The 23,572-nt window shown below is 43.9% G+C and overlaps 3 protein-coding genes across 3 annotated transcripts in view; 1 reads left to right on the top strand and 2 right to left on the bottom strand.

The window, feature by feature from the left end:
* Window positions 1-6,562: 6,562 nt before the first annotated feature.
* On the bottom strand, window positions 6,563-8,591 carry LOC146185742 (uncharacterized). The gene is made up of 3 exons (XM_084606673.1): window positions 8,454-8,591; window positions 7,975-8,032; window positions 6,563-6,969 (listed from the first exon to the last, which is right to left on the bottom strand). Exons 2-3 carry the CDS (start codon window positions 8,017-8,019, stop codon window positions 6,823-6,825), a joined length of 192 nt encoding a protein of 63 aa, XP_084462799.1. The 5' UTR covers window positions 8,020-8,032; window positions 8,454-8,591; the 3' UTR covers window positions 6,563-6,822.
* On the top strand, window positions 8,414-10,934 carry LOC146185743 (uncharacterized). Its single transcript, XM_084607906.1, has 3 exons — window positions 8,414-8,655; window positions 9,081-9,159; window positions 10,807-10,934. The coding sequence occupies exons 1-3, from the start codon at window positions 8,414-8,416 to the stop codon at window positions 10,918-10,920; spliced, it is 435 nt and encodes a 144-aa protein (XP_084464032.1). The 3' UTR covers window positions 10,921-10,934.
* Window positions 10,935-16,852: 5,918 nt separating this feature from the next.
* Window positions 16,853-23,572, bottom strand: part of LOC146185744 (venom allergen 3-like) — a 38,480-nt gene continuing 31,760 nt past the window's right edge. The window contains exons 4-8 of the mRNA XM_084606674.1: window positions 22,878-22,959; window positions 22,321-22,505; window positions 21,066-21,166; window positions 19,559-19,656; window positions 16,853-18,555 (exon numbers count right to left, since the gene is read on the bottom strand). Of these exons, the coding sequence (XP_084462800.1) occupies window positions 18,314-18,555; window positions 19,559-19,656; window positions 21,066-21,166; window positions 22,321-22,505; window positions 22,878-22,959 (708 nt within the window). The 3' untranslated portion in view covers window positions 16,853-18,313. The remainder of the gene's footprint in view (window positions 18,556-19,558; window positions 19,657-21,065; window positions 21,167-22,320; window positions 22,506-22,877; window positions 22,960-23,572) is intronic.

Below are 23,572 nucleotides of genomic sequence, written 5' to 3' on the forward strand. Positions count from 1 at the left end.
AAACCAAGGGGCTCCATTTATTTCGCGGTGCATTGAAATTGTCGGCATTAACTGCGCAGAGTTCAGACTGTGTAGGAAGCTTGCCTTTTCAAGATCTTGTGTAATCTTTGTTAGCTTGTGACTTTTTTTTTTTTTAATTTCTACCTTGCACCTTCTTTCTACTTCTCCTCCTTCTGTTTTTCTTTTTTCTTTTTCTCATTCAGAAATGTGACATTTACTGACTGCATGTGTTCAGCATGTTTCCAGGAGCACCAATGTTTGTAGTCCAGTCATCTGAAAATGTGCAAATGTAGCTTGTTCTCGCTGTGTTTGTATTTTTTAATGGACGCATGTCTTAATTTTTGTCTCCTATGTATGCTTGCCATATATTTGCATCATTTTGCTATCCTATGTGCATAGCACTATCATCTATTTTTGTAATATATGTAATTCATACTTCTTTTATCGTTGCATGTACTATGTACTGTGTGTACTGGCCAGTTTTTGTTTTTCTTTGTTGAAATTCTTTTGCCAGTTTGGTTTTCCTCTCATTGCTGTTTTTATTATTTTTTCCATTGCTTTGTCACATTGCCTCCTTTGTGTATTCTAACCCCAGATTCTTGCTCAATGTAGGCACTCTAATTGTGGTTACTGGTGGGGCTTTTTCAGTGGCAAATTTTCTCGTATCTAGGACGAATGGGTTCGCGTTTGCAGTGATACACATGTCACGAAAGCAGCCAGGCAGCCGTGAAGTCCGCCAATGACGGCAGAGCTGAAGGGAATGACACTGTCTAACTCGCTATGCCAGGAAAAAAAACAACATAGGGCCACTGTACAAAGTCATTGCCAGATCGTGCGAGTTCTCCATCAAAGCTACATGGATAGGTATTACAAGGACTCTGGTATTACCCAGGGAGGTATCTTGATTTTTTTTTTTTAATTTTTTTTTGTGTGTACAGATTTGTTGGAATTGAAAAAAAAAAGTACTACATTTCAGAAGTGCGATTTCATGAGTGGCAGCGGTATTGTGCCATTACGTATTGCTGAAATTGGCATTGGCACCTTCTTTAGGGGTGGTGAGGGGGGGGGGGGGGGGGGGGGGCTGCACACATCCCCTTATTCTCTGAAAATGTCCTGAACTTCTGCTGTGATGTTTCCTGCGTTCCCTCCAAGCACCTGTTGCATCATGACCACTTCAATTTCACCGTCGAAGTTAAAAATTTCATCATTTTTGCTCTTTGTTTGGGGAGTGGGGGGGGGGGGGGGGGGGGAATGTATTGGTAGAAAAAGGAAACAAAGAAATGTCACAATCGCAGCGGAGCGCTAAAAACATTGGACATGATGTGCTTCAGGAATATCTTAGACTTGTGTGCTTGCTTGTGAGGTACTCTGGGTATATTAGGGGAGAAGGATAGCCATGCAGGTGAAGGAACAGCGGCAGCATAAATGTAGAAACGGACTCTTTGTGTTCAGCTTCCCTTCCTCCGAAGAGGCAGGCGTTTGAAAAGCGAGTCGTTTTGAGAGCTTTTGTCACTGCTCTCATGCCTCTGTCACATTGGCCCTGCAAGAGTCAGTTTCCAAAAAATATTGTGCTCAGTCCCACAGTGCCACCAGTGTCTTTTAAAAGGTATGTGAAATACCTTTTAAAAAATGAGTAGCCTACTTTAACTTTCTAGAATGTTGCTGGGAGAGGGGTTTCGGATGTATGAAATTGTGAGAAGGTTTGGTCAGGTGTATATTTGGTATAAGGTCATTGGACTTTTCAAAAGTCATTGACTTTGCCACGTACAAGTGGAATAGCTCTCCTTAATTCAAGAAAGTTTTGAACTCTTACGGACTTTCTGCTGAAATGCCAGTTGAAAGTGCCAATATGATGCGAATATAGAATGTAACTTTTGCTGTGAGAATTTCCTTGTTGTGGTGTCTTGGGGTAAAGCTTGGGGCAGTATATTAGGTAGATCAGGCTGAAAAAAAAAAAAACCCCTGAATCTTCAATATCAGCAAGTTTTCTTGCTGTGGATAACTATTGCTCCTGGCATGCAGAACCATAGTCTACTACTTAGTTCTTCTAGGACTGTTAGCTGAGAAAGCAGAAAGCAGGGAAGGGATGAATCCCTTCTGGTCCAAAATGGTGACACATCTTGACGCAGGCCCGACTGCCACAGACCACAGGCCATTTTTACTAAATCTGCCCGCATCACTGCAGCTACGCACACCCCCTTTGGTTAGTTTCAGTAGCGTTAGTTGAATGTGTCAACGTGCCTGCCGCTTTTTCTTCCATCCTGGGTGCCTTTTGAGCGCCTGCCTTTATGTGAATTTGCGATGCAAGAAATCTATCCTTGGCAAGAACTGAAAAAATATATTGTCATGTGTGTTGTTACCTGTCCTGAGCTCGCTGCTTGATTGCTTGCACCGAAAATCTGTCTGCATGCCTAATCAATCTGCGGCAGATAGCGAAGGCAGATACAGCACACGACTAATTTTTGCATTTCATATTTCCCCAGAGTTTAACTGATAACTGAATAACAATCAGTTGCAGTTGCTTTGCATAGTATTTTCCATACTGTTATAGTTGATGTCTCCGACTTCTAAACATATAGGGCCCTTATTCTGCGTAATTGTGTTTTTCAGCAAGCACTCTTAGATAATCCTGTGCACAAAGCTCCGGTAGTCGGATTGTTTCATCTGGTTTGTTTCTGCAGGCTTTTCTGTCACTGTTTGCCTTGTCTTTGTGTATCATTTCATCCTCTTGCTGCTGCTGCTGCTGCTGCGCATGACACGATGCAGCATTACCACACAGTTCAGAAGCTTAGAGTAAATACACACAGTGTGAGCGTCGTGTACGTGTACCACACCGTTGTACCTAGCACAAGACATCCGTGGACATTGCTTTACACCTATATCTACATTGGAGAGATGCACCAACTCATATTTTTAACGAGACAAAGTGGTGTTTTTAAGACATTTTAAGCATCGTGACACTGTGTATATAGACAATGCATAATTTTCTTTTTTTTTTTTTTTTTCCCAGTCTGTAACTTACATTTAACTTTGTTGTTAGGAGCTCCTGAAGAGCGTTGCAGACTATGGTTAAAGGTGTGAGAAGGAAAATGAAGCGCATGGGAGGCAAGCTCTATTCTCTTACTATTTTTGTGACATTTTCCATTGTAGAGGTTATATGAGGCTGCGGATGTCGCTTTTGTATAGTTTTGGGAAGAGTGCATGTACAGACAGACGAGGCAGATTATTGCTGCCACTGCTGCTGTGCATTGTGTTTTATTGTTTTGTCAGCAAGCGTGTGTTATTTGCTGATGTTTGTTGCTCTCTGTTGCTTTTGTAGCCAGGTTGTTCTTGAAAGCCAGGTCTGCTTGCAAAAGGACTTCATTGATATTGCCCGAACCGTTTAGCTCATCTGCCAGAACGGCTGATTGTAACAAACGTGTTCACCGCCGGTACAGATGGTAGTTACAGAAAATGAGCTGATTCTGTAGTTTGTTCATATTTATGGAACAGAGCATCAGATAGCAGCAGAGGACAAAAGCACGCACTTTTTCGAAATGCTAAGCTGGAGTTACTACTATTAGATTCTTTGGTGTTGCATTACCGCACAAGCAGACGCAAAGGGAATATACAGAGCACTATTAGAAGTTATGGGTCAATAGAAAGCATGGCACTGTTCATCTACTTCTACCAAATTAAAAAAAGAATGAAAAGTGCCTGCTTGTGTTCTGCCTTGTATTCCATTGTTAGAGCACATCTGTGGCATAGTTTTTTTCCAAGCAGAGCTTTGCTGTTTATGGTCAAATGAAGGAAAGTTACAATTGGATGTACACTCTTGTAACCGGTAGGCTTGGAAAAGAAAATGAAGTGGAGGTCACGTGTTGCAAGTGCCAATTCAGTTTTAATACTTGTTCTGTTTCCCCATGGCATCAAACTTGAAGTAACAATCAAGTGAAGTGTAAATATACATGTAACTGGTTGAATACTATATGTTTAAAAATACCCTCTCCATCTGAAGGGGCCAATGAGTAAATTGTTTTACAGTCCTTTACAAGAGCATCTTTGCTAGCATTGGCATTTTTGTTTTTCGGATATGTCATCTACATTTCATTTGTTATGTTTTGTGTGGTCCATGCTTATATTGATTTGCAGAGAGAATGCATGTTGATAGGAAGATCTGCTTTACTTGTTTTTCTTGCTTCTTAATCAGCATTTTTTAACTGTTTCTCGCTCTCTTTCTTTTCTGTGATACTTTTTTTTTTACTACAGATCTTAAATGCAAATGAAGGATGTTGTGTCCAGGTCATGTCTTCATTTTTTTTTTTTTTCACTGTTTGTCTTGCATTGTTTCTTTTTTGTATCATGCGTTTAATTCATTCACCTTAAGGAAAACTCATAATTGATATGTACAGTGCATGTATGTATGAATAAATTACCCCTCAGTGCATTGTTATTTCTTCGAATTTGTCATTTTTGCAAACAACAGCCGTATAAGTGCAATTTGTGTTTTGAATACACAAAATATATGTGCCTGTATTGTCCATCTACATTATTGGACTTGTTTGATGGCATTCAAGGAAATTTGGCAAGCAAGTATGATGATGTGGTGCCTATTTCACCAGCTAATTGGCATAATTCAGGTTTTTGTAATTGTTGAAGCAGCCTTTAATTGAATACAAATAAAAGCATCAGCAGAGACAAAATAGTTTTTTTGACTTGGCAGTAGAAAACCTCCAGTCAAAAACTCAAGCTCAAGTCCAGTATGTAGACAGAAAATTTACTAGGACACCTATTTAAACTGTGAACAATAGCATAAGAAACTGTTATACCTTTACGTTAAGTATTGTCATTCTTTCACGGTTGCTAAAAGTGCAAGAACTGGGCCTGGTTGGTTATACATGCTGGTTTTGACGAGCTAAATTCATTACAAAAAGAATCAAACTGCACATATAGTTGACCTTGTGGACCTCTACTGTCTGCACACTAGCAGAAATTTGTTTAGTTGTTCGCCACTTTCCCTGAAAGTGTCTAGATGTAGCAACATGGACACTTGTCGCATCCTGTCTAGTAACAGAATTTCCCTCCTATCAATGACGCACCTCTGACAATGCAGTTTTAAAAGCAGGGAAGATCATGGATGTCTTTTAATCCTTCAGAACACATAAAAAATTAGTGAAACATAAACCTCAGTGCCTAAAATTTAGCCTTTTCTGTTTGAGGGAGAGCGCAAGTTGCACTCAATAATTGTATGTATTCTACTGTGTGCAGGGTTATGACACACAAACTTCCTGTATGACAGCCCACCTAGAAGGCATGTTAATAAAAGGTCACCTACACAAATAATAAAATGCTAGTGCAACTTAGGACTAAACAGGGAATTCTGTCAAACTGCAGAAGTGCAGTAAATACTACGAAGCATGGAAGAGGTTTAAAGAAAAGTACACCCTCAATGAATTTCACTTCAGTGTCCTGGTGGAAGGCTCCCAACTTAAATTCATGAGAGTTTAATCCACAAAAATTCATATCACCATGCTCAGTACAAAGGCAAATGGAGGCTACTTGAGAAAATTCTGCTGTAATTTTGAAGTTGACAATGGTGAGCCTTCTCATTCAAGCAGAAAAGTACAAAATTTAGCACAATGGCATCAAAGACCCGATTTCCCAGAAAATCCGGCCTTGTCAGCGTCGAGTAAATAATCATGAAATTGTGTCTGGCAAAGAATGCCCGGTTGCGGTAAGACATGGCACAGTAGCCAGAGCCACCAACTTGGGCAACTTCCTTGAGATGAGAGGTAGAGATCGAAAATTCTCCTTTAGCCTTGGATCCCGCTTCAGACATGCTACTCCTAGCCATCTGGGCACATTAGTTTGGCTTGGTTAAAAGCGAAACTTTGCCTACATTATTTAGTTTTTCACGTAATGGATTAGCGTATGACTGCATGCTAATGAGTATGTGGGAGACAATAAAGTGCAAATTGAGTGATTAGTGATCAAGCTAGTAGCCAACTGCATGTACCATGTACGAGAATGAGGATTTGCAGTAATGGAATCATGTTATGCCCTTAAAGGTGACACTTGAGCATCAACTTACTGTAGCCTTACTACTTCCGATTTACTGCTGTCAAATTAGTATTCCGGACAAAGCTTCAAATTGGTAAGTATTCAGAAAAAAGCTTGGTCAATGTACGTCATGAATGCCGTTTGAAAAGTAATTTCGTACACTCCATTGCCAAAATAGGCAGCAAACACCAAATGCTCACATGGGCACTTTGCTTTTCGCGTCTCTACCGAAAAGTGGCCGCCGCAGCCGGGATTCAATCCCCTAGTGTAGAGTAGTCGAGCACTGTGCTACCTCGACGAGGCAAGCACCAAATGCCTAACGCCAGTGAGCAGTAACTAACTTCGTTTGCACTACATGGACAGCATTGTAGCTAGCGATGAAAACAATGCCCGCCATGAAATGCCACCACACTGCACTTTGCAATAGGCTCACAGTGCACAAATGTGTGAGCTATGAACGACTTGTCTCATAAGCAAGCTAATAAATCCAGTACAAAATCCATGATTCAGACAAGAACACAAATATGTGGAAGGAAGCTTTACTCAACGTTCGTCGAATATTCGTCATGATAACCTTAAAACAAAGCAGCGTTTCAGAAAATGAGTGTCACTGACACAAGAATGAATGCTACAACAGCAAGCTCTCTATGCTCCAGAAGTCCTCGGCTGTCAATGTGATGATGGCACAATTCATGCTAAGCTCCACTGTTGAAGCAGTCTCCAAGGGAGGGTCGCATTGCCTAAGGTTGGGACATTAATTAGACTAGTATAGTTCCCATGGTGTCAGCCGCGTTCAATCCATTTTTGGTTGTGGCCCATCTGTCGGATGCCGAAGGCAGAGAGCAGGATACCCAGGGTCGACAGCGCAAAGGCTGAAGACGACACAACTCGATCCTTCCCCGTCTTCAGTTGGCCATCAAAATAGACATTCTGAAGAGGGAGAAGAAATGCAATAGAATGCATTATGTTAAAACAGCTATCAAAAAACAAATCTGTTATGTCATACATTCATTACTTCTGGTTTCACTTCCTTCAATTCACAATCTTGCAACAAACCAAAGAAAGCAGATAAGCAAAAACGCTTAGTTAGATTATCTTAAAAGTCAAGTGGAGTCTGTTTTAACAGCAGCACTCAAACTTTCTCACCAATGGCCACAGTTATAATGCTCCTCTACAGGCACTTTTTGAACACCCAAATGCGTGCCACATGAAAAGTGTGTGCAACTCAATTAGGCAATCAAAGAAGACATGACTGAGCCACTCTGTCACAACAACAAAGCTGGACGTGAAGCTACAATGCTGATGCAAAACATATGTACAACAGAACCAAATCAGTCTCTGCTCTTCCATCTGGGTAAGCCTTCATGCCTGTCATATTAGGAGTACAGTTCTTCACTGCGTTTAAACAGCAGATGGTTGTCTGTTCAAACAAATACTGAGAAGTACCAGAACACCCCATAAGGACTAGAGTGCAGAGCAAGGTAAACGTCCGACCGAAATTGCTGAGTTTCTAGGCACGCTTTTAAGCACATTCGCATTTCTCCTTTCGAACATATTTGCGGAATCTTTATCATAATTTAGCTTAGCTAAGTTAAACGAAGTTCTGATATTCTATGGTGCTGCTGTCTCATCGAATCTGACGTTCGGCTTTATCGACACAAAATACCTTCCTGCTTCTAAACCAGACTATGAGACTCGAGGAGGTAGGCCACAACGACATGCACCGACAAAAGGTGCCAACAGAGATTTGACACACTACGGAAGGCAGAGGCCCCTTATCTTGGACACTTCGAAAACCAATTTTTTTTTTTTTTTCGCGTTTTACACAGTGCATGCTCCCACTGATAACACAGCCACTGCAAACTGACATCAAACCATTCAGTTAGCGTGACCTACTGATATTCTCATGCAGGTAATGATCAGGACAGCACTTACGTGAGAAATTCTGAAGGCGTAACGGCTAGCTTTCGATAAAAACATCCTCCAATAGTGCCTGAAACATAAACGGAAACACAACAGTGAATATTACGAATACTTCATTCAATGCTATCTTATGTGCAAGAACCTTCTGGCAAGTACAGGCCATCGCTGCGCGAGCAGCAGAATTCAAATATCCAGAGCGGACCGGCTTTTTACACAACCGATGTGACAAAACATGCACGCTCGGTTCCAAACCGCCTAAAGCTCCATTCATTCTGGATTTTTGGCCAACGGGTCACCTACAATCTGAATGAAAGGTCAGCAAGGGCGATAGTTGAGTGATGACTGCAGGTTTCAGTGCCACAGAAAACACATGAACGGCTTCCAACTACGCAAGTTAAACATTATAATCGCGATGACATACTTTTGAGCACGAGTGGCAATTTAATATTAAATGAAATCCTATTTGAACAGGGACCGGTCACAAGCCTTACCAGCAACGTTGGAGGGCTCCCTCGCAAAGAGACGAGCGAACGCTGCTTTCCGCGGCGCTGTTGCCAGACTGGCTCTTCCGTGCACGCTTCGTATCACGTCACGAGGCCGGAATGCGCTGGTAGTCTGGTTGGAACTGGATTTGTGTGGTGGCGCTGTGGCGTGCGTCCGAACGCAAAGCGGCGCACATGGAGTTCTGGTCATGTGAGCTTTCTCTTCTCTCGCCTTTCTAGTCTGCTGCGCGGTCTCTTGTCCTGTTCAAACATGTATCACGGCCATGCGCGCATCGCGTCACGAGGCAGACATTAATTCGGACCTGCGCCGTTTGCAGCTTCTCTTTTGTTCCACATATTATATATTTCTCGCACGTATCCGCAATCAAGGGTGCATCGGAATGAAAAAAGCTATGTTTCGTAAATAAAATCACGAGGAAATCATACATGCATGTGTGTGTGTGTGTGTGTGTGTGTGTGTGTGTGTGTGTGTGTGTGTGTGTGTGTGTGTGTGTGTGTGTGTGTGTGTGTGTGTGTGTGTGCGTGTGTGCGTGCGTGCGTGCGTGCGTGCGTGCGTTAGACTGTCAGAGGTCTACTATTTTCCACTCCGCATTTCTTTGAACTGTTGTTTCGCAGCGGACGGTATAAAAATGCCATCAGCGACATCCGTAGCGATCTTCTGTATTATCGTGCGGAACACCTACAGAAATGCCAGGTGAGCATCTTTTTATTAACTCCAGACGGGCTCTTTTATTTTTGTCGCTTTCCTTTTTTTTTTTTCGTTAATGCGTTTTCATTGCTTTTTGGTCCATGAGGCACGCTAGCTAAGAAGTCGCGTGTGCCACTGCATTGTGCCTGTCCCTCTTGCCAGTTTAAAGCCCAAATTAAACTGACCCACATGACATATGATGTATATGACACAAGACGTGCGGCTGAATAGCAAGAGGTGTATTTTTTTTCCCCCCTCGCATGTATACTCTCTACAGCTCAAATTCGTTAAAGCTACCAGATTATGTGAAACACCACCCCACATGCAAAGTCCTTCAGTATTGAAAGGTTTTGGCCATACGAACCTATCTTCATGGCCTATGGGGTTTCAATTAGGATTCAAGAGTCTCGGTGAACTCGATTCCAGACACTTTCCCATTTCAAAAGCTACCCGAGTTGGCAGCTCCTACAGAGTCATATATATCATCTCTCATTACGTCGCACAACCCGCTAGCCAATTTGGGCCCGGCATTGCACCTTCAATATATATATATATATATATATTTTTTTTTTTTGGGGGGGGGGGGGGGGTGGGGGGGGGCAGTTTAGCCTCCTTACGTGCGGCAATGCGGAAGCATTTCTCCTGCTGCTGGTCTGGTTGTTTCCAATGGCCTACGCCTGGCGTGTTCAGGCCTGCGGTGGCGTCATATACATTGAGCTTAACGTCAGGCACTATCCATTATTATGGTTAGCTGTGACTGATTACGACTGACTCACTATTTATTGCTATGGCTAAGCAATTCATAACTATCATGACTAATTAAGTACTAAGCATAGTCGTGATTAGTCAAGTTACAGTGTCTGACGATTCCTGGTCACACGAGCCTGAGGCAAGAAAGGCTTTCTGTCTGTCGCGCTCAGCTTTTCGTTGCTCTGCAGCCGAAAATATATATGCTGGAAAAAGAGAAATACACGTTTTTGTCACCATGCCACGGTGTGTATTGTTCGAAGTAGGGGTGCAGAGGTGCTTAGGCACTAAGGCCGGATGGAGTTGAATGAGGTAGCCCATTATCTGGGGGACGAAAAAAAAAAAAATGCCAGACATATCTTCCCTTTGACTAGCAGGACTGTTTCGCGAGAGATATAAAAATCTTCAAAAATGTCCGCGCATTTAATTGTTTACTATTGTTGTTCGGCAGCGCCTTGAGTTCGGCTGCGAGCACTCCAAGCTTTCTAAAAAGTCAACTGGCCGCGCTGTTTACGGCGGAATGCAACGGCGTCAGCTGCGTGCGCCATCGGTGACATAGGGCACTTATTGGAGGGCGGGGTGGTAACTTCAGAAGGCCACATTTCATGACCAGATTCGCAGGAACTGCAAACTTGGGCAGCTCTTTTGAGATAAGAATCGAACCCATCGGAATCGTCGGAACCCCGAGTCGGACACACTTCTGGACCAGGTAGTACGTGCGGAAGGCAACGCTTCGCGTATTTGTTGCGGCCGCCAATCTAGGCTGCATATAGGCTATAGCACATGTTATTTGGATTGCTCTTCCTATTTAGTTTGTTTTCAAGGTTTCATGAAGTACATGTTTGCTTAAGTGAGAATGGACTTTTTTTTTCTTTTTTTTTTCTTTTTTTTTTTTTCAACGTGCAGCCTCTGGTAGACATGGGCGGTCGAGAAGGGGCGACGAAGATGCAGAGAAACCGCTATCACCTTCCAAGTGAGTTCCGTGAGAGGGCCGCATCGTCTCCCTTTGCTACTGCGTAGAGAAAACGGAGATCGCGCTGTACTAAATGTTTCTATGAGCGAGTCAAGCTGCTAGTTTTATTTGGTGGGAAGGGTTCATTCGCACTTGCTTTTCTACGCAGCTGCATGCGAGCGGCCACGCCCAGTGACTGGCTTTGTCGGTCGACATATAGTTGCATGCACAAGTAATGCGCTCCGTCGTTATCTTCGAGTACGCAACGCCCACAGACTGGAACGAATGTCGTGACTTGTACACTGAGCGCACACGGTCCATTAGCGAAAGAAACCAAAGAAAACAAAATGATCCGCGTATTGGGTACCGGAAGCAACGCGGTTCTGTGCTCACTGTTCACCAACACCATAACAACCAGATCACTGCGATTCGACGTTCAAGCACTTTCACGGAGCTCTATACCTTTACATTTTTAGGTAGAGAATTAAAATGAGCTCTTCGGTCTGCTGCGAAACACGTACAGCACGATTTCGCTATGCGCTTGATCTGTCCCTGCAGCAGACATAACGTAACACCCCTCTGACGAGTGAGTCCTGTCGTGAGGCGTCAGTGCACAATAAGAAAACAGACGTGGTAATGGTGAATGGCATCGTCTTGCTGCGCTAGCTGCGCTTTGTGGCACTTTTGGCCGGTGCTGAAAAAAAAAAAAAAAAAAAAAAAAAAAACGACCACAGCGCAAATTTCGAACTCCCGCTCCAACGTGCATCGCACAGCTGTACGTATGCAACTACAGAACTGCTAATCGCGCGATAAAATTATCGCGGGTAAACATTCTCTCGAATTCGCGTGCTTTATCGCCACACGCGCCACCAACTTATCGGCAAGGAGGGTTTATCCCGGACGGTGCCATCGTACCCCATTGCTTTCCAGTAAACTGTGTTGCAGCCATATTACAAGCAAGAGCAGTGTATACTTTCCTGGCAAGAGTCTATCGTGAGGTGTTGGCGTGGTTGAGTGTCCCGTCTACGAGTGCCTGATATCTATGAATTACAGATAAGATTGTGTTACGATTTGGAGTAGGTACTTCTGTAGGTGCTACCCCGGTGATCGTTTCATGAAGGTTTTAAAATAGGTAATTACTTGTACAAACACTGGATGCTTGAATTCCTGTTGTTTAGGAATGACACTTTCTGGGATAGTTCGGTCACGATGGGTAACACATCCACCAGCTCTTATCTCTAATTACCCGCGAACGCATTTCCCGAAAAGGTGATCGTGTTTCATTTTGCAATGAAAAAGGGTCAATAATAAAAAGTGCAACTGCGCCGTTACATGACGCTGGGGAGAAAGAAGCATTATTAAATGGTCATAGCGGGAGAAGCAGATTAACTTAGGGCTGAGACTCTGATTCAATGCGCCTTAGCAGTGTTGCAGTGGGTAGGAACATGAACCGCATACTGCGAAGCAGATATGTAAAAACGTCATTTTTTGTCTGTTTACGCTAGATACAGCTAAATTTCGTGATTCGCGTGGCAAGCATAAATGCGATCTTTTTTTTCTTTTTTTTCTTTCTTTTCTTTTTTTTTTTTTTTTTTCCGTACAAATGAAAGATTAGTAGCCCTGCCATGGCGATGTAGTGGTAAGGGCGCTCGTCTGCTGTATTTAAGAAAGCGCGTTCGAATCCACGCTGTGGCGGCAGCTTTTCGATGGAGGCGAACAGCTAGGCGCCCGTATGCTGTGCGATGTCAGTGCACGTTAAAGAACCCCCACCTGGTCGAAATTTCCAGAGCCCTCCACTACGTCGTCTCTCATAGCCTGGGTCGCTTTGAGATGTTAAACTCCGCATTTGGCGGCGTTTCTCACCACGGCATATAATGTATATATAGCTACTCCACAAATGATAAAGGCGAAGTCAATGAGTTGCTAAAATGAAAACAGTGCAAAACAGTGACTGAGACTATGAAACTTCCGATTTGTTACCTGATTACCATTCTTGTTTTTTTTTTAAGATCCCCATACTGTATTTTTTTTTACCTCAGAAGAGTATAGTTTCTTTTCGATCCTCCCGGAAGTCTGCTCCAGGTCGCAAATAGTCTGTAAGCATCATTTAAGGTTCGAGAGTTTCATTTAGGCGTGAAGGCTTCTGTTTTCGATTCCATTTTAAAATTAGCTTTGTCGACGGAGTCATTTCGCCTTCCTTCATTTAATAAAACATTTGCTCTATATGTCATTTTATTTGTGAAGATTTGAAATCCGAGCGTATGTATGTATTTTGTTTTTATTCTTTCTTTACGTATACCTTTGTTCCATCAGTAGTCATGATCGATGTACAACCAGTCACCTTGTTTTCCTTGCTTCTTTTCTGCATGGGATCACATGCACTTCTTATTTTCCGCAGAACTCGAAAACATTTCGTTGCACTCACCCTTCGACGTCTGCGTAGAAGATGCACGAGCTAAGCGTACTATCGGAACGAAATTCCGTGGAACATACGAACTGCAACCCAAGCGCGTAGTTTCCTTATCGGCCAGTAGTTTCAGACAACACTTGTTGGTGTGAGAGTTTGATTTGAGTTCCCCATGTGTTCTACATAAGTAAAACAATTATTTATATCGCGATTCCCCATTGTTCTACGCATCGCACAATTTACAAGGAATGCTGGTGAAGCGTCTCACCCGGTGACGCTTATCTTGCGCAGTCGGGAATGGAGCTGTCGTGAAAAAAAAAAAAAAGAAAAAAAAAGAAAAACACGGTGTGCTCGATGCCTCGCGATAGCGTCGACCCTGGCAAAGGGAGAATGCTTTTTTTTTTGTTTGTTTGTTTGCCTGTTTTCGGTCAAGAGCGACCACGAGGCCAGTCTCGCGTCCTTGGCTCGGCGGCGCCAACCGCTGTCAAGGCTGACAGCTACCGCATTCGACGATCCGCGTCCGTGCATTGAGGCATCCTGGGGTGGTGCGCTTTTTTGTTTGGGGTAGTGGTATATCATGTTCTCGTTGCACAGTGTGCATAAGATAGCATCTGCCTGCTTTTGATTTCGTTGGAAATGATATGAAGATATATGCTTTACTCGGAACGGAATTAACAGTGAGAGAAAACCTAAAAATTAAAAAAAAAGACAGCTCTGTTTAGAAAATGCACATTATAGCTTCGAAAAGAGCGTTTTTCGCTGCGAGCCGTCTGATACGGCAGCATTCAGTCTACAGCCGTGTTTACATGAATGTGACAGCTAGCGCATCGCATCGCATCGCAACCGGTTCCTAGCGCGTCGCATTCATGTAAACAGGGGTAGTGAGCTAGGAAAGCGGATCGCCTTAGTGCGCCAAGCAGGGATGGATTTAGAGGGGTAAGTCGACTTACCCCTCTCAATCTCAATAGGCGACACCGCATGTTGCCACCACCGCGCTAGAGGTGATGCGCTACATGTAAACGCTGCCGCATCGCATTACCGTGAGGCGCTACGAAATGCGATGCGATGCGCTACTGTCGCCTTCATGTACACAGCTTAGGGATAAGTTTCAGCACCAGTGTACTATTACCAGTGTGATCTCTGCGTGGACGCCATGCTCCCTATATCCTTTCTTTCTCTCAGCCATTTTCACACCCTTTATCCCTTTTCCCCATTAGCGGTTCAAGTTTCTGCTCAGAGTGAGGGCGTTACCATGGCCTTCTTTTCTGACTTCTCCCTTCTTCTCCTCCTCCTGTGAAACATTATTGGGCTATCTTTTCGAATGTGTCTGTAGACCAACACCGATCTGTGACGTAAGCACGATGCGGTGGCGCTTCTATCGCCAGCGTGGTCCGACTGGGGGTGAAAAATAGGCTTAGCGCCCATAGGAATGCATGGAAGCGAAATATTTCAAAGCAGTTTTCTAATTTCACGGGTCATCTGTGATGTCGTTATTCGGTACAGAGCAACCATAAACATCCTAGAACAGATCACGAAAGTATCAAATCTCATTAACGAGGCGGAGTATTTTTAAAACACCGCGAAACGTATGCGGATGCGAGTTGGGAGGGCGACCCATAGAAACACATGTAAACGCAACTTACCGCAACAATTTACTCGGTTCAGCAGCGTTGAACCCTTCTCATTTTTTGGTGAACGTCTTGTATCACGCCCTGACATCATGTTGCATGGCACACTACATTCCCTTGCAAGTACTGCAAGTCTGACGACTTGTGGGACAGTTCACAGAACGATAAACTGACCGCGCACAGTTGCAGACGGCAATGCGCCACCGGCGCTGTCGCTAGCAGACGCTCCGGAGCTGGAGGCGGCCGCGGTGGGTATCGCCAGATACGCTGTCGTCTGCTGCAATGCGCGAATCTCGTTCGGTTCATATTGTCGTATGGCGTTTGACAACTGCTTTTAAATGTAATTCTGTCTAGCACGTATCACTGGAGCGACAATATTATCAAGCTTATTTACCCTAAGTGGCAGCATATCAGACTGTAAGCAAAACTGCGCGATTCGCTGCATCCATGCTTGCCTCAGGTTATTCGGGTAGTTTTAAAAGTAGACCACCTCCGTAATGACGCACCCTACTTTATCACACACTTCTTCAAAGCGCTGGTCAACGTTTAACGACCGGCCACCACTTCTGATGCTCTGCGAAATGAGACAAATGCTCCGATAAGTTGTGTTTACATGTATTTCTACGGGTCGCCCTCCCAACTTGCACCCCCATACGTTTCGCGGTATTTTAAAAATACTTCGCCTCGTTAATGAGATTTCATACTTTCGTGATCTGTTCTAGGATGTTCATAGTTGCTTTGTACTCAATAACGACATCACAGGTGCCCTGTGAAATGAGAAAACTGCTTAGAAATATTTCGGTCCCATGTATTCCTATGGGCGCTAACCCTATTTTTCACCCCCAGTCGGCTGCGACGCCGCGAGCGCCCCCTTTGTTTGTAAACACGGTGTTGGTCTATAATCAGCCTTTTAAGGGTGAGGCGGGATGTGAAGCACGAGACAAATTTGTATGGAGAGCACTGCGTATTTATGGCATGCAGGACGTCTATTTTGCATGTTTGATATGCTTGCTACGAGTAGCGACGCTCATTTTCTGTCCTGCAGTTGGTGAGGCGCTCTTGATTTTTTTTTTTTGGTTAAGACATAGCTTCGAATTCATTCTCGCTTTTCAAGGTTTACGAAGGTATCAATTACGTCGCTGCTTTAGCTCCCCCTTTCCCGATTACAAACATTGGACTCCTTCTGTGTGAGAGGGAAACCACTTGAGCAGCACCAAAGATAAGAGCAGACTGCGTAGCGTGAATTTCGGTAGCGATTGAGTATTTGGGTCGAGGGCGCTGTGGTGCTGTTTGGTTTGATTATGAGGAACGCCGTAGTGGAAAGGCTCAGTAATTTAGACCACATAGGGAGAATTCTTTAACGTGAATTGACATCGCAGAGTACACGGGAGCCTTGCTTTTCGCCTCCATCGAAAATCGGCCGCCGTGGTCGGGATTCGATCCGGCGTCCTGGAGTTCAGCAGTCAGGCGCCCTAACTAATGAGGCACCCCCATGGGATAACTCTGCAGTTTAGTTGAAGTATTTCTGTTCAACGCTCGGCTTACTAATTAATTACACGCAATTTGGAGCATTTCAAACCCCCACAAATCACGTGCATGAAAAGTTCCGCCTCTTCATGTGATCTCTGTTTAACGTGTACTGATAGTAGGGGCAAAGTTTTTCTCATAGACACCTTTTCAAATTAGCCTTTCTCCACTTGTTTATGTGATCTATTTTTAGCGTTTACTGATAATAGGGGCAAGGTTTTGCTTGCGTACACCTTTTCAAATTAGCCTTTCTGGATGCAGTTATACTTTCACTGTGCTGCACCAGCAGCGTTCCGACGGGTCGATTCCTACACCCTGCTTAATGAGCAGTACAGTAGTTGAAAACGCACGTGTGCTCAAGTTCCAAGTAATGGAATCGTGTATAGTAGCCATGTTTTCTTCTAATGCCACAAAAAACACCGACAGACGCTCTTCCGATACTCTGTACGAAAAACATTCTTTATTTCAGAAGTATCGTACACGGGCAGCGCGCGTCACAGTGCGCGCATGCTTATCACATAGAGAACTAATGATGTGAGGAAGCGCATATTTACACATCATGATAATGCTGAGCGTGACATGACTATTTCTAGGTGGTCCATGCATGAGAGACATCTGTGGCGCGGAGAAGTAAACAATAATAAAAGCCTAACGAAAACTAACACTGGGTCCTCAAAAGCATGGAGGACCATATTTATAGCAGCAATATTAATAAACTTTACTGAGTGTTGCGATATGTAGCTGGGACCTTAAGAGTTTAGAGTAGGATTTTGTCGTTGACTAAGGGCAGCCACGCCAGCTTTATAACTTTTTGTAAGAAGCACATATAGTTAGGTCAACATCTGGTGCCAGTCAGCTTGTGTGTGCACTGATTCCATGCAGTTTCGTTATCTGGTTACAGAAATGGAGAGTAATCGACTGTCCCTTTTTTATGTCCACTTACATAGTATCAAACACGTGGCCTTTATTGGCACGTGAAACTTCTTTTATGACCATCTAAATCACCTAGGAGACCTATGAGATGATTACGCTCGTCACCCTGCAAGTCCTTGGAGAGTAAGAGTTTTGTTCTTTTCAAAAAGCTACAATAGTCGTCAGTTACCGGCATTGCGGAAGCTTTCCCCTAGTGTTTCAATAGTTGTTTGTTTCGTTTGCACTATGAACCGACAGTGAGTTCATACATGGCACACCTAGAGCCAGTCATCAATGCATGATGCACAAGATCCTGTCGACACTGCAGTCCTAGCGATACTAGGAAACTTCAACTAATCGGAATGATACCAGCGATTTTCAACAAGTAGCATGCCTTAACGTGGGTTAAGGGGGCATCATAAGCAGTGCTATACGTGTGCAAAGTGGCGCGAGTAATTTCGACGAGTTTGTTTTTGTTACTCATGTGAGCTGTCGTATCCTCAGCAAGAACCTTCCAGAAAATGGACGTCCTAGGAAATAACAGCTTCACTCATAGCCGCGGATTTCGAACTCAAAACTAATTCGTTATAGCAATCTCATCGTGACATGAAAGTCGTTCTGGCTAGCTTTTCAATTTCAATGCACTAATCGTAGCTTAGGTTAGAACTCAAAAACTGGAAGCCAGTTATAGGACTAGCAGAAGCCAGTAGAATGATCCGTGACAGTTGTTTCTGTCAAGTCCAACAATTGAGCTCTAGAAATGTTTCCCTCACTGGATTCTCAGAATAAAATGTTCAAACTAGACCTGATCACCGCTTGTAAGAAGTTCGAATAAACTTTGCAATGTTCATAACACAGCAGGTTCCGGTTTCTTGCGGCAGTGACTGTTGGTACAACAAGTACATCTTGCTTGATACGACTGCAGCGTAGGCGGATCATGGTGGCGGTGGCGTTACACAACGGATGGAATGGGCTCTGGGGCAGTGCTCAACCGGAGTGGTGAGTGGTGTTTTTCTGCGGCGAAGTCCTGCGGTTGCGACCCAGCAGGAAGTAGCTGGTAGAGGCCGGGATTGTGCTGGACACTTGGTGCACGGTGGGGGTGTTCAGCAGGAACGTCTGGTACGAGGTCTGGAACGGGGTACTGGCCACCACGTGAGTAGCGCTGCTGCCGAACGTGTCCTCGAGGTCCTCGTTCTCATCATCGACGCCGGCGTAGTACGGGTCCTTGTCTGCGCAGTCGAGAATGCGATCGGAGCGTTTATAGCGTTCGTGACCTTGCATGTCCATGCTTCGTTACCGAAACACATACAAGAGCTATCGCTGGACTGGTCATTTCCTGAATCTTGAACTTCGGACGATTATCATTATTTCGTTATAAATGTGTGGGAAGACACAGGAAAATAGTAGAGGAAAAGAACAGATTGCCACTTGAAGAGCAACTTGAGTAGCCTGTCGGCTGTAGGTAAAAGAATAAGCATAGCATACGACAGTTAAGATAGAAGTGGGGAGAAAGTAAATGAAGTAAAGACGTATTGTACGCTTTAAGGCGTTCTCAACACAAAACTTAAGGTGCAATCTGCCGCACTCGTAACCTTTCAACTTCGCCCCCCTTATGTAACACCTTTTTTAGGTGCCTTTAAGGTAATAAAAAAAATAAAAACTGGAAGGCTTACGCTAAAAGTTGGGTAAAACCGAATAAAGCAATGATGCGTACGAACGAAAGTGGCAGCATCAACCGGACGTCTGATAGGGCATGCACTAAGATCAAAGCTACATGATGCGCTTGGTCTGTTATCTTTACTAGGTGCAGTAGAAGGCGTAATTTGAAAGCAAGATAACGATCGGAAGACAATTGTGTTACGTTTGGTGCCTGAGAGGAGAAGGCGGCATAGTTAATAACAGGATTGGGGACAGTACCGGGAGTTCCTAAGGAGGGAACTTATCTGTATTGCTCTTTTCAAGCGCTCACTAATTTCATTACTCCACTCCTTGTGTAGTGCGTACAAATATGACTGTAACGAGAAAAAAAGACTGGAAAACTGGACCGAGAACCACAATAATAGATTATTAAATCAACTCTTTGTCTATCTTGGGTTCCGAAGAGAAGATAAATAGATAATATCTGAAATTCTGCATCGTTTTTAGGAACAGATACCCACACTGTGTGGCGATTTTCTTCACATCAGTATAAGTGGTGCACTCGCACCATTTACGGCCTTGTGATACACTTACCGCAGAGACCACTGTAGGTGTTGGCGGCTGGGACGAGACCAGGTCTGCACGTAGCTACTGGAGACTGCTCGTACATGGATCCACCGATGATGTTGCCACTGCGATCAGTAACGGACAAGCTCAGTGTCAAACATATGCAGCACATATCGCCTTCACGTGTATATCTATAGGTAATTTGTAGCAGGGATCGAGGGTTGGAGTTCTTCAATAGGCATATGCTATTAAATACTGCTGTGCAACGTTGTATACACTATAGTACTTTCTGAAAAAAGTGCCTGTTCTACTTTACAGTTGTTATCTCATTGCGTATCGTGAATCAAAAGAAGCTCATTTGTTTTCAAGCAGTTCAAAGCAACTATGCTGTCTACCATCAGTGAAATATTTTAAATATTGCAAATAGGCGATGTCCATGGTTGTCTTATCAGGAGTGCCTAACATATGCTGTTAAGTGCTTACATATATTGACCTTCGTATAACTACTCCCAAATTTATTTTATTTCCGGCATTTAATTCTGTTCAGAACATATATACCAACCTTATTTTCCACTGCAACACACAGCACAGGTGTAATTAGTGTTTTGCTCATTTTCCATAGGGCACCGTTTATCTGCTCATTTATCTCCTCAAAAGGTTGCTACGTTCAAGCGTGCAGGCTTCGAAAACTGTAAGCATTGCAACGCATAGGCTAGAAATATAGGAAAATAAGAGATTAAACAGCGCGAACGCAGTAACGCGGAGTTATAGAATTTGTGGACTCGATCGTCATTGCTACTTACTTTTAGTTGTTTTTTTTTTTTGTTTAAGGGCGTAATATATAAAAATATAAAAACAAATGATGAAGTTTAAATTTCTTCTTGCTTAAAAAGGGTGCAGAGCAAGGGATTAATGAAAATACCTAGCGCATGAGTTGCAGTGCTTTATTTGTTTTGTACTTTGTTAACCTGTGGTTGCGCTTTAAAGTTGGCAAGCCTCACTGGACAAACCATACCTTGTCGAGTTTGTCAACTTTAAGGGCTACGAAATTTCATTTGCAGTGACTTACCAAACTAGCGCACTAAATACTTCCAACATACTAAAAACACTTTCGATTCGAATCAAATTAAATAAGAATACATAGCATCTGGGCATCCACGACAGAAGCAGTACTTGAAACTGCCCTCCAAAGCGGAAGTGAAGGAGGTTGTCAGTTTGGCTCGTACACCTGTCAGCGGCTTTCACTAAGCTCTAATCACCTGTACTAGCGATGGGCGCACAGCTGGAGTCATCCAGCCTCTCGACCCTTGCGTATACACACTTCAGGAGAATGACCAGGTGCAATTATCACTTCAAGGAACGCAAATGCGCAAATAAGTTGTCTGGGCTTCCCCTCGAGAAGAAGCGGGCATTGTGTTGACCAACCACGCACTGTGTCACGTGTTCGCAGCCAACTGGGGGCTAGACGAGGCGCGATATCGGCCATGCGCCCGACTCGGGGCAAGGGCGGCCGAGATAATATGCGACCACTCACCCGGGTCCGTAGTTGCAGACGTAGATCTTGGTCAGGCCCCTGACGCTCTGGCGATAGTAGGCATAGCCGCAGCCTACCTTGTGTGTGTTGGCCCAGACGAGCTACGAGGAGAAAATGAAAGGGAAATTGAGATAACAGGCGTTGCTGCCCTGACCGAAGTTATTGCCCAATATAGGTATGTATCACTGTCTGGTGATATAAACTAGATAAGAAGGTTACAACTGTTTCCTAGCAACGCACGTATATAGATTCGTTTCTCCACCCCGAAGAGGGCAACAGTGGAGCTACAAAAAAGAAATTCGGCGCACGTGGGAAAAGCCGAGTTGCAACTTCCACTTCCATTTCTTTCTTTTTTTTTCGCATGAATTTGATCAGAGGCAATAAATATGTTCTTAACGAAGTAGATTAACATTCTTGCGACTTTTTGTCATCTATTCCTGAAAACATACAATCATGTAGACTCTCTGAACAGTTTTTGTTCTTCCTGTTGCAAAGCGTTTTCTTGTCTTCTATTTATCTCTTTAACATGCTCTGGTCCTCTAAAAAGATAACGAAAGCTTACACCTGTTCGAGCATATCCGATTTATTGCATGTGGTTAGAACGCCTTTAAGATGCGTTTAGATGTAGCGCCAATTTAGACGTGTGATTAATTTGCACGGATCTATATATTTTATGAAGACCTTGCTTATATTGGCACTTTGGGATCACTGCTATCAGTCATACGCAGCTCATCTTACGACCATTCTGCAGATACGTGCATTGCCCTGTAATGCTGTCATATATAGGTGCGCCTTACTGTTTTCAGGCAGGGGGCTAAAGTGCATGGCCCAGTTAATTTTTTTGTAGTATGACAACAATAACGTACAATAATATCAGGAGCAGTTGATTGGATGGTGTATAGGTAGCATAAAAGGAGAACTTAAATTTATTATCTTTTAGCAAGGACTCCTCTTGTTGACTCTTCAAATTTATTTCATGAGACGAATTACGCTCGCACATAGTTTAACTGTCTGAGAGGAGCATAAGCAAATATTAAAGAATTTTAGTTTCTTGTTCATTCGAGGAGTGATTACACTTGCAAACATCGCCTGACTGGACGGCGCCACTTCTCAAGTTTTTCACACGGCTTCGATAAATACATTTAAAAACCCTTCCCAAATTTCATCCCGATATGGGGTCGAACGCAGGCCATAAATCTGGATTGGGATTCGTGCTAAGCCTAACTGCACGTGAGTAGAAGAATGCGTTCTATACCTGCGTGAAGTGTCCGAGCTTCTTGCTGAACCGGAAGGGGCTGATAGAGGCCGACTTGAAGTGAAACTCGGTGGCTTCGTTATACCAGGCGTATACCTGCGAGTCCCAGTCTGGCTCGTCGTGAAGGTCATCCTCGAAGTCGTACGTCCACACAAGCGCCACGTTCTGACCCACGTGGAAGCGACCTGTGCGGTGGTTTCGAGGGGATCGAGAGAGTGAGAGAGAGGGGGGAATAATAAACTTTATTAATATAAAGTAATTATACAGGTGGTTCACCCTGGTCTGGGGAACCATTTTCGAATACGGCCCTCCAGGCCTAAGCGATCAGCTGGCGCTGAAAGCGGCGTTCTGTATGAGCCAGCTTCGCCTCCCACTGCTTATATAATGCCACCAAATTTTGTCCCAACTTGCCAATAGAGCTTCCTACGAGAGATCAAATGATCATGGTTTTCCTTGACAGCCTTGTGTTCCCTTTCAAGCGTCAGGAGAAGGCTCACAAAATACGAACGTGCACGAAAGCACTATAGACTCAAACGCATATGAAAAAGGACACTTACTGACGCTCCTCTCCTTGTCGTGACCGTCTGTACACTGATCGGCCCACCGTTGAGCGATAGTCGCCAGCTCATCGTCCCAGGTCTGAAAGTAAACATACTTGTTGTTTGGTGCAGGCAATCATCATGGGTGTCGTACATGAATAGGCACTAGAGGTATTGTCGATATATGCAGCATATGTTCTTCAATCTATACCACAGAAAAATTGGTTGTGCAAAAAAAAAAAAAAAATTAACGTGTCAAAGTGAACACCTTATAACCCTTTCGCTAAATGATACTATGTAGTAATTTGCTATCCGCCCAAACATATTTGCAGCCGCCTGCAGTATGTAGCAGAGGGTATTCGTGTATATGTGTTGTTTTAATGCATATCCCCCCCTCCCTCTTTTTTTCAGGGTAAGGGGGGGGGGGGGGGAGTGGTTTGGTTTCATTTATGCAGCTTAACGTCACATCCCAAAGCGGTTCAGGCTATGAGAGCTATAGAGTTGTAGTAGAAAGTCTATGAGAGTTGTAGTGGAGGGCTCAGAAAATTTCGACCACCTGGGGTTATTTACAGAGCACTGACATCCCGCAGTACACGGGCACCTGGCTTTTTTGCGACCTCCGCAGCCGAGATTCGATCCTGCATTCTGGGGCACAGCAGTTGAGCGCCCTGACCATTTCACCACCGCGGCAGGGCTTTTTTCTTTTTTTTTTT

The sequence above is a fragment of the Amblyomma maculatum genome, chromosome 6, assembly GCF_055883805.1.
Source record: "Amblyomma maculatum isolate TAMU_Amacu chromosome 6, ASM5588380v1, whole genome shotgun sequence".
Lineage (NCBI taxonomy): Eukaryota > Metazoa > Arthropoda > Arachnida > Ixodida > Ixodidae > Amblyomma > Amblyomma maculatum.